The sequence below is a fragment of the Colobus angolensis genome, unplaced genomic scaffold (assembly GCF_000951035.1).
Source record: "Colobus angolensis palliatus isolate OR3802 unplaced genomic scaffold, Cang.pa_1.0 Scaffold117, whole genome shotgun sequence".
NCBI lineage: Eukaryota > Metazoa > Chordata > Mammalia > Primates > Cercopithecidae > Colobus > Colobus angolensis.
The window spans coordinates 10,039,740-10,051,414 of NW_012112808.1; the positions used below are offsets into that span (position 1 = coordinate 10,039,740).

The 11,675-nt window shown below is 39.5% G+C and overlaps 1 protein-coding gene across 2 annotated transcripts in view; it reads left to right on the forward strand.

Moving 5' to 3' along the window:
• LOC105527216 (cystatin-13-like) overlaps positions 1 to 11,675 on the forward strand; it is a 21,415-nt gene extending 9,740 nt beyond the window's left edge. For both annotated transcript variants that reach the window (XM_011963512.1, XM_011963522.1), the window contains exons 3-4: positions 5,788 to 5,898; positions 11,331 to 11,675. In XM_011963512.1, coding sequence (XP_011818902.1) covers positions 5,788 to 5,898; positions 11,331 to 11,414 — 195 coding nt within the window. In that variant the 3' untranslated portion in view covers positions 11,415 to 11,675. The remainder of the gene's footprint in view (positions 1 to 5,787; positions 5,899 to 11,330) is intronic.

The window sequence follows — 11,675 nt, forward strand, 5'->3', positions numbered from 1 at the left end:
TCTATATACAAATTTATTCCATTAGTTCTGTCCCTCTGGAGAACCCTGACTAATACCGATAGTATCCTGAATTTGAATTCATTGGTTAAAGAGTACATTTGCAAAATAATGGCAAATTGCCCCTTAAAAGGGCTAAATTACATTAGATTTTTGGCAATGCTGCAGGTCTGAGTACCTCTTGCTTCTCATTTTCACCAGCTGTGGTCTTATTTTGTCTTTCAGATGTTTGCCAGTCTGATGGAGGCAAAAATAACATTTTTAAAATTCCCCTATAGAGTGAGCAATTGTTTTTCATTGAATTTATCTGCAATATATGTTTACTTCTAGGAATTGTTTCTCTTTTACTTTTGCATTGCTTGTGTTGCTCTTACAGAATTATAGATGTTCTTTATGTACTATACATATTAAACTATGGTTCTCATATGTACTGCCAATGTTTTGTGCTTGCCTGTCTGTTGCTTGCAGTTTAATTTTGCTTACGATGTCTTTAAGATTTTTTAAAAAATATTGACATAATAACATTTGTTTTTTCTTCTCATATGTTGTTTGGAGTTTATATCTTGCTTAAGAAGTCCTTTTCCATTCTTGAGTATGACTATTACAATTGTTATACATAAAGTTTTGGTGCCACAAAAGAAATAGCACTCGAATATAAAATTTTCTTTTTTTCCTCTCAGCAAGGCAATTTACTTCTATAGCAGGGTGCATCCTCACAGATGGAGCAACAGTGAGCACACACCTGGACAAGGGAGGGGAAAGCGTTCTTATTCCTGACGCAAATGGCCCCTGCTGCCGCGTCATTCCCCTACTGGCTAGGATTAGACTTCACAGGCCAAACTAATTCTGATTGGCTAATTTAAAGAGAGTGACAGGGTGAGTGGTTTGGCAGGAAAAATGGTTATGACAGAGAAGGAAATCGAAATGAGTCAGAGTGGAGAATGAGTCAGGGCAGAGCAGGTAATCTGAATGAGTCAGGGTAGAGCAGGTGATTGGAAAAAGGTTGCTGTATGAGGAAGTTAAGTTTAAAAGTAGAAGGCAAAGAATTGAACATACTGACATATTGATTCTTTGAAGAGAAATTTAGAACTCGTATCTAACGCAGTTCTTCTAAGACATTTATAATTTTAGCTCAGTAATTTATCTTGGAATTATTTTTATTTATGATGTGGGTACTGGATCTATCTTCAACTTTTTAAAATAGTAAATTTCCCTAACCCTCTCTATAAAAGGCTTCTGTGTTTTGAAAAGCCAGCTCACTATAGACTAAGTATCCAAATATAACTGGGTCTGTTGTAGGATCCTTGATTATTTTATTTGTTCTTCAGTTGGTATTGTAGAGTTGCTATTGAGTAGGAACAGTCCTTTACATTATTCTTTTAAAAACCTTTTAAAAATAAGAATTCCCATTTATTCCTTAAAACCTTTTCATTGTGAAACCAACACAAAAACAGAAAAGTTCATAACGCATAGATGTCAAGCAGAGTGAATCACTTTAAAATGAACGCTTTAAAATGAAATGATTCCCCGTCTAGTCTGGAGAGAGCTTCTCAGGCTTCATGGAGTTATGCATGCCGCTCTTCCCTGCTCTGCCCTGGAAGAAACCTTTACCATGAACACTGCCTAAGTCTACAGCCCTCACACCACAGCTTTACCTCCTGCTTGAACTTCATAGGTGTAAGATCCCACATACTGTGTTATTTTGGTTTGGCTTGTGTCTTTCAATATTACGTTTGCGCATTTCGTTCATGTTGTGGCATGTAGCAATAATATATTCCTTTCATTTTTTTCAAAATCAAGTGTTTTATTTTTTTAAAAAAATTATTGTATATATTTAAAGTATACAACATGATATTTTCATATACCTGTAGATAATGGAATGGTTACTACTGTCGAGTGAATTAACATATCCATCATTACACATTGTTACCTTTTTATGGGGGATCAAGATACCCAAAATCCACACTTTCAGAAAAATCCCAAATACAGTACAGTAACCTTGACTTTGTCCTCATGATGTACATTAGAACTCTAGACTTGTTTGACCTACATATCTGTGACTTTTTATCCTTTGACCTATGTCTCCCCATTTCTTCCCTGACCCACTTCACTTTTTATGTTAAGTGACGTAAAAAATCAGACGCAGAAAGAAAAATACTGCATGATCTCATTTATGTGTGGAATCTTAAAGAAAAAAAAAGTATGTTCATTCTTATTGCTGTAGAGAATTTCATTATATAAGCACACTACCATGTATTATCCTGCTATTGTTGACACATATTGGAGCTGTTTTCCGTCTTTGACTGTATGAGTAGTGACACTATGCACACACAGGCATACCTTGTGGATACGGTGCCTTGTGGATTCAGTTCCATAATACAATCCATTGCATTGTATTCCACGCAATACACTGAATATCACACTAAAGTGAGTCACACACATAGTTTGGATTCCCAGTGCCAATAAAGTTAGGTTTACACTATACTGGAGTCTATTAAGTGTCCAATAGCCCTAAATCTAAAAATGTGTACCTTAGTTCAAAATACTGTATTGTTAATAATGCAAATGATACCTAAACCTTAGGCCAATTGTAATCTTTTGCTGGTGAAGGATCTTGTCTCGATGTTTGTGGCTGCTGACTGAGCAGGGTAGTGGCTGTTGAAGGTTGAGGGGACTGTGGCAATTTCTTAAAATAAGACAACAGTGAAGTTTGCCACATTGATTGACTTACTCTCATGAAAACTTTCCTGCAGCATGTGATGGTGTTTGATAACATTTTACTTTTTTTAAAATTGGAGTCAACCCTCTCAAATCTTGCAGCTGCTTTATCAACTCAGTTTGTGTAATATTCTAAATCCTTTGTTGTCATTTCAACAATGTTCACAGCATCTTCACCAGAAACCAATTCCATCTCAAGAAACCATTTTCTTTCCTCATCTCTAAGAAACAACTCCTCATCTATTCACATTTTATTATGAGATGGCAGCAATTCAGTCACATTTTCAGTTCCACTTCTAATTTTAGTCATTTTGCTATTTCCACCACATCTGCAATTACTTCCTCCACTGAAGTCTTGAGTCCCTCAAAGTCATTCATGATGATTGGATCAAATTCTTCCAAATTTCTGTTAATGTTGATATTTTGAACTCCTCCCATGAATCACACATGCTCTGAATGGCATGTAGAATGACGAATCCTTTCCAGGTTTTCAACTTACTTTGCCCAGATCCATCAGAGGAAGTTACCCAGATCCCAGATCCATCAGAGGAAGTTACAGCCTTATGAAATGTTTTCCTTAAATAACAACACTTGAGAGTTGAAATTACTCCTACAGAATAGATGTTGTATTAGCCAACATGGAAACAATATAAATCTTTGTATATTTCCACTAGAGCTATTGGGTGGCCGGGTGCATTGTCAATGAGCAGCAATCCTTTGAAGGGAATTGTGCATGTGCTTTTTTTTTTTTTGAGCATTATATCTCAGTAGTAGGCGTAATATATTCAGTAAACCGTGCTGTAAACAAAAATGCTTTCATCCAAGATTTGATGTTTTCTTATATGTAGAGTAGATTTAGCATAATTCTTAAGTGCTTTAGGATTTTTAGAATAGTAAATGAGCATTGGTTTCAACTTAAAGTCACCAGCTGCATTAGCCTCTAACAAGAAGATTAACCTGTCGTTCAAAGCTTTGAAGATAGACATTGACTTCTCTCTAGCTATAAAAGTACTAGATGGCATTTTCTTCTAACAGAAGGCTGATTGATCTACATTGAAAATCTCTTGTTTGTGTAGCCACCTCCATCAATGATCTTAGCTGCGTCTTCGGGGTATCTTGCTATAGCTTCTACATGAGTACTTGCTGCTTTACCTTGTACTTTAATGTTATGGAAATGGCTTCTTTTGTTAAACCTCATGAACCAGTCTCTGCTAAATTCCAACTTTTCTTCTGCAGCTTCCTCACCTCCCTCAGCCTTCATAGAATTAAAGACAGTTAGGGCCTTGCTCTGGACTAGACTTTGGCTTAAGGGAATGTTGTGGTTAGTTTGATCTTTCATCCAGACCATTAAAATTTTCTCTATATCACCAATAAGGCTGTTTTGCTGTCTTATCATTTACGTGTTCACTAGAGGAGCATCTTTAATTTTTTTCAAGAACTCTTTCTTTGCATTCATAGCTATGCTAACTGGTGCAAGAGTTCTAGCTTTCAGCCTATCTTAGATTTCAACATGCCTTCCTCACTAATCTTAATCATTTCTAGCTTTTCATTTAAAGTGAGATATGTGTGACTCTTCTTTTCACATTACAATGAGGCAACAGTAGGGTTATTAGTTGGCCTTATTTCAGTATTACTGTGTTTCAGGGAATAGGGAGGCCTAAGGAGAGGAGATAGATGGGGAATAGCCAGTCTGTGGAGCAGTAGGAACACACATATTTATAGATTTAAGTTCACTGACTTACATGGTCATGATTCTTAGTGCTCCAAAACAATTACATAGTAACATCAAAGACTACTGATCACAAATTACCATAACAGATGTAATAATAATAATGAAAAAGTTTGAAATATTTTGACACTTGCCAAAATGTGACACAAAGACAGGAAATGTGCATGTGCATGTTGGAAAAATGGTACTGGTAGATGCTTGACTCAAGGTTGCCATAAACCTTCAATTTGTAAAGAACACAGTACCTGTGAAGCATGATAATTCAAAGTACAATAAAATGAGATGTACCTGTATTTGTACATGTGTGTGCCTTTGAAGTTAGGTGTACATCCAAAAGTGAAATTGCTCGATCCAAGAGTGTGCACTTCTCTCTCTGACCTCTAACCCAAGATTTAAAAGGCTCATGTGAATCGGTCAGGTCAACCAAGTCAATCTCCCTCTTTTGATTCAGCTCTCCCCTAGAGGATAGCCTAATCACAGAAGTAAAATCCATCCTATTCATAGTCCTAGGGATCCCACAGGGCACACACAACAGGGAGCAGGACTCCTGGGGGGCATCTTAGAATTCTGCCTACCACACTCCCTTTGTTCAATGCCTAGGAAACTTTTCTAGAATTTCTTAAAAATTTTTTAAATATTTCGTCAGTTGTCTCTGATTCTTCTGGGACAAGTTATTGTGTTTAAACTTGGTCATTCTCTTTGATATGTTCTCTCCCCTAAGTCTTGTAAACTTGTTGTTTTCTTGTTCATTTTTAAATAAACTCCACTTTTGCCATTGAGCTGTTCTGTTTCCCCAAGAGGCTCTCCTTGAACAGAAGGGCTGCTAGGAGCTTCATGCAGGTAGATCGCCCTGAGAAGCAGAAATTTTGGAGGAATCCATATTTCAATAAGGTGTGGATATTGAGATTGACAAAGAATAGGAGACTTTAGAGAGAATCAATACAAATACACACTAAGCGAGTTCCAGTTCTGGGTCATAGTTTTATTTCCTCAATATCTATTGATTCGGCATGAAGATGCTAGAAGCTCTGCTGTTTCCCAAGCTCTAATAAGCAAACCATTGGCTTCCCCAGGAAAATAATTTTGGGGGGAATCTTTTTCTTGCTTTATTTTGGAGACAGTTACTATTACTTTAAAATTAAATACTATGATGAGACAGAGATATCAAGATAAGAAACCTCCCAAATCACCCCAAAACTTCTGGACAGAAAACAGTTGAAGAGGGGGAAGGCAGAAAGACATTCTTTCCCCTGAGTAGTCAATGACATGTTTATTTACCAGAGATGACAATTGATATTATATATTCTTTAATAATATATTATTTTTACATTACTCATTGACAGGTGACAGACAGTTTGGAGTACTATATTGAGGTCAAAATTGCCCGAACCATTTGCAAGAAAATTTCAGAAGATGAAAACTGTGCTTTTCAGGAGGATCCCAAATTGCAAAAGGTATGTGGCTGAGACAAGGAGAATCCCTTGCCCTGGTAAGATTTGTGTACCACATCATATTCAGTACTGTGGATGACCAGGTTCTAGACACAGAGCATCATTTCTATTATCTGTTGCTGATGCCAACCTTCCCTTCCCAAATGTTATGGGATCTTTGGGGTGATGCTTTTCTGGCTGGAAATCTCTATGACTGGTGGCACCTTTGCCCAAGTTCTTGTCCTGTTTCTGGGAAGAATGAGGTACACAGACAAGTGGAGGGTGAGCAAGACAAAGAGGAGCTTCATTGAGTGTTAGAACAGCTCAGAGGAAACCCCGTGGTGGGTAGCTCCTCTCTGTAGGCAGTTTATTCAGAGTGTTCAACTCTCAGCAGAGAGGGTAGCTCCGTTCTGCAGCTGGTCATCTGGTAGTCTTCCCAGCTCTCAGCAGAGAGGATAGCTCCTTTCTGCAGCTGTTTGTCTGTCTTCTGCTTTATCTGAGTCTGGGGGTGTCTATGGTCTTCAGAGGGGAATTGTGTGCTGATTGGTCTATAGTCAGCCATGGGTGGGCCCAGCAATAAGTACAAGTTCCCCCTCTGGTCTACAGGACTGGTATTCCAGCCCAGAGGCCTCAGGTCCTCCCCAACCTGAAGGTGGGACTTCACCTGGGACCAACCCCCTTCTGCCCAGGATCTTGTCTGCCTTCCACCACCCTTCATGGCCCAGGCTGTTCATGCCAAGTGGCACCAGCAGGCCAGTGCTGAGCTGTCTTCAGCACTCCCCTCAGCCTCCCTCCCGTGATCCTTGGTGCCCAAAGACTGGAGGGGGTCAGAGTATTACAGCTGTCCTAAGCAGGCGTGCACCCAACTGGATTGCGACAACTCCGGATTCTGCCCTAGCCTTGCTCCATGATCAGAGCAGGTGCCAGGAGGGGGAGAGGTCAGTCAGTATAAGCAGGCATCTCCAAGACTGTGGGGGGCAGGGAGAACTTCCCAGGTTCAAGAGATTCTCCTGCCTCAGCCTCCCAAGTAGCTGAGACTACAATCATGTGCCCCTACTCCCAACTAACTTTTGTATTTTTAGTAGAGACAGTGTTTCAGCCTGTTGACCAGGCTGGTCTTGAACTCCTGACCTCAGGTGATCCACCTGCCTTGGCCTCCCAAAGTGCTGGGATTACAGGCATGAGCCACCGCGCCTGCCCTAAATATGAGGATATTTTTAATTGGTATTATGTCTGAGCAGTTTTTGCCAATCTCTTATCTGCCACTATTTCTGGCTATCCATGTCTTGTGCTTGCTTTAGGTATTTGGTAAATAGATGAAAAAATACACAGGGCACAGAAATATGCATATATAAGGTTTTCCAATATAGTTTCATTTATGAAAGAAAAAAATTGGAAATAATTTCACCGTGTTAGCCAGGATGGTCTCGATCTCCTGACCTCGTGATCCACCCGCCTTGGCCTCCCAAAGTGCTGGGATTACAGGCGTGAGACATTGCGCCCGGCCAAAATCCTCATCTTTTAATGAAGAGCAGACAGCTTAGCAGAATGCCAAGTACAAGCAGGTGGCTAAAGCTAGAGAGTGAATTCTTGTAAAAGATTAGAAGTAATTTTAAATTAAGTAATAGTTCAAAAATTCAAGAAAGTACTACGAATGATATATCAAATGCCTATCCACCTACCACACAAGTTTTACAAATATTATCATTTTATTACATTAATTTTCACTATTTTTAAAAATTTATTTTTATTTATTTTTAAGAATAAATTTTATTGGATATATTTAAAATATATCACATGGTATTATGTGATTCATATAGATAGTAAAACGGTTACCATAGTGAAGTAAAATAACATAATCTCACATAATTATGCATTATTTTTGTGACACGAACAACTAAATCTAGTCATCTAAAAGAAGTTCCAAATATAGTGTAATTTAATTAACTAATGATGTACATTAAAATTCATCCTATATCTGCTAATTTGTAGCTTCTAGACTACATCTCCCAACCCCCCACAACCTGCTCTGGGGGTAACCATTACTTTATTCTCTCTCTGTATATGTGACTTTTTTTTTAGATTCTACATATAAGTGTGATCATGCCATATATTTCTTTCTGTGCCTGTCTTGTTTCACTTAGTACAGCCTCCTCCAGTTTCATCCTTGTGGCCAATGACATGATCCCCTTCTTCTTTAAGGCTGAATAATATTTCATTGTGTGTGTGTACCGCATCTTCTTTGACCATCCACCAGTTGATGGGCACTTACATTGTTTCCACATGCTGGGTATTGTGAATAATGTTGCAGTGAACACAGGAGTGCGGCTATCTTTATGAAGTGATGATTTATTTCCAGAGGGATTGCTAAGTCATACGGCAGTTCTATTTTTAATTTATTTAGGAACCTCCATACTGTTTTTTATAATGACTGTGCCAGTTTACATTCCCAGAAACAGCGTACAAGGGCTCTTTTCTCTCCACACCTTCACCAATATTCGTTATCTCTTGACTTTTAGGTAATAGCCATCCTAAAGGGTATTACTATTTATTTTAAAAAGTAAAATGCTACACATCTATTATGCTCCCCCTCAAAGATAACCACTCTTCTATCATTGGTGGGTAACATTTCTACCTATGTTTAAAAACTTTTGCCTATGTAAAAGAATTTTGTATGCTTTTCAAAATTTACATAAATTTTGGAACTTTCTGTTTTGTTTTGTTTTTTTGTTTATAGGACTTGCTTTTTAATATCCTTGTTTTTGGAGCAATAAGGCAGCTCCTGTTGGGGCCACAGCCTTAGGTGGAGGAACACAGCCAACCTGCTGTGACTCGCTGACCTCACTCTACTCCTGCTTCCCACTTTTCTGATTTTATTCCCCCTTGGCCAAACTCAACTGGAAGCCAGAGGGGCCCACTGACACTGCCCATGGTGGTCATAGAGCAACGGTGCCTACTGGCATGGTCCAGAGAGGTCAGAGGATAAGAGTGTCCATTGAAGCAACCCACAGAGGTCAGAGGTCAAAAGTGCACATTGGAGTAGCCCATGGAAATCAGAGGGTAAGGGTACCCACTGGTGTAGTCCATGGAAGTCAGAGGGTAAGGGTGCCCATTGGTGTAGTCCATGGAGGTCAGAAGGTAAGGGTGCCCACTGGAATTTCCCATGAAGGTCAGAGGGCAAGAGTGCCCACTGGAGCAGCCCATGGAGGTCAGAGGGTAAGGGGCCCACTGGTGTAGTCCATGGAGATCATAGGGTAAAGTTGACTATTGGAGTGGCTCATGGAGGTCAAAAGGTAAGGGTGTTCAATGGAGCTGCCCATGGAGATCAGAGGGTAAGTGTGCCTATTGGAGCTGCCTATGGAGGTCAGAGGGTAAGGGTATCCACTGGAGCCGCCCATGGAGGTCAGAGGGCAAGGGTGCCCATTGGAGCAGCCCATGGAGGTCAGAGGGCAAGGGTGCCTACTGGAGCAGCCCATGGAGGTCAGTCTTCCAAGACAAGCCAGGTAGAGACAGGAGGAGTGCAGACCTCAGGGGACAAAAGGAGAAAATTTAACACAGGGGCATGGGTGGAGGTGTGAGAGCCATATGAGTCCATTATTAGTCTATTGAGATACCTCGAATGAGAGATAATGTTGGTTAGGTTGGGAAGGTGCTCAGATTCTGGGTCTATGAAAGTTTGTTTAGAATTTGCTGATTGATTAGCCATGGAGTGTGAGAGGAGGAAAATCAGGATGGCTTTGGGTTTGAGAGGTTGGGAGGTGGTTTAGTGCCTTTGCTTTCTCTTATGATTGCATCCTCTATCTTGAGTACATGGCACTCAATAAACTTTTATCCACTTGCCCACATCTATTTACCATGTGGAGATTTTTATCTGTCTCTGCCCTTGCATGGGATCCTTTCCTGTTTCATAAAGCTCCTATAGATTGGACCTATCTGTTTTCTTGGTTTATTTATAGGTATTTAGAAAGGAAGAAAGTGCAGGTATCTGGGATCTTTGGAAAATAAATTTTAAAACAATATTATTTCAAATAGTTACTGGCCTGATTCAGTCAATGTAAAAAATTTGGAAATTTTAAAAAATACTAAGCTTTTTAAAATCAACTATAGATACCCTTATCAAAATCTTACCACTGTAAATATATTGATATGTATTTTAGTTTAAAAATATTTTATGTTTATATTTTTTGTAGTTGAGACCATAATGAATGCTGTTTCATGATCTAGATTTTCATTTAATAATAAAACCTAAGCATTTCTAAAACTGTAAAATTAGAACATCATGTAATGAAACTATTTGATATTATTTTATGATGCTTCCATATATTATTTAGCCAATTCTTGAGAATTGATTAAGATTTTCCCTAATTTTTAGCTACTATGGACAGTGCTATAATTAATAGTCTTATTTCTATGTGTGTGTATGTCTGATTATTGTTTCCTTATAGGCAAGGTTCTCAGAAATTGAATTACTAATCCAGTATTTTTTCACCTCTTAAAAATTTTAATATACATTGCTAAAATATCCTCTAGGGTTGAGCTTGATAATTGGGTTATTCAGGTCCTCTGTTTCCTGATTGTTTTCTGTCTACCTTGGCTGGTCCAGAAGTTAAGCAATTACTTAGTCAACTCTCTGGCAAACCTGATGCCCACTCTCTCTCTTTGCACCACTGGCACACACAGGCTCCCCCATCCCTGGATCCCCCTCTGGCCCAGGTGTAGGAGCCTGGACTCAGTTCTGCAAGGCGCTGTCTAGGTTGCTGGTGGCGTGTCCTATTTTCTCCCCCAAACTGTTCCTACACCTTTATATGTTACACAACTTCTTCTCTACTTGTTGCTGTCATTCAAGTTTACACTGACTTCATGGAAGTATTCTTACTTTATATTTTTATTCTAAATGAAGATTTTAAGAGAGAGAGGAGGGAAACAGTGTTCTCGTTCCCAGGCAGGGAGCCAAAAACCCACATATTCTGCAGGACTCTGGGATGAGAGCTACTTGTTTCCTTCTAGTCCTACAGCTGCAAGCTTTCATCCTTGGTTGCTGGCAAATTTTTATTTCCCCAAGGGGTACAGGACCTGGCACTATTCTTACAATGTTGCATTACCTGGGTAGGACTCTCTGTGCAGCCAGGGGTCTCTGTGGGCTACAGGGAGTCCATGTGGATGGATGAGAGTCAGGGCTGGGGTTGGGGATTTTCCAATAATAACCCGTCCTTGGGTTCTGACCCTTGCTCTCCTGGAGTGAATGAAGCCACACCCATGATGGCTCAGATCACAACAGGTGAACCGATGAGGACTTCTTTGGTGAGGGGGCTGGATCTTCTGTTTTCTGACGAGGCATGGCTGACTCAGACAGATTAGCCCTGCTGATTCTAACTCCTGCCTGGAAATAGGAACTTCTGCTTTTGTTTTTTTTTCTTTTTAAAATAGAAGCTGAGTATTATTTTTGTCTCTTTCAGGTGGTTTTTTGTACTTTCATTGTTGCATCTAAACCATGGAAATTTGAACTCACCATGCTGAAGAAACAATGCAAAGATATGTAGTTATCTTCTAGCGTGTTTTGCACACTCATTTCCATTTTAAAGAAGAAGCAAAGACACTTGCAAGAACTAGAACAACACAGTTAACCCATTGACTTCATTTGTTTGGGCTTTTTGCATTTTTGTGTGTTCTTCATGGGCTGGTGTTGAAAATCCATGATGTGTTTTGACAGCATTGCGCAGCCTATTCTAGCTGGATACTTCACCTACTAGCTGGGATAATCTGCTACCAATAAATGGAAGCAGTTTCTACACCCCACCCAA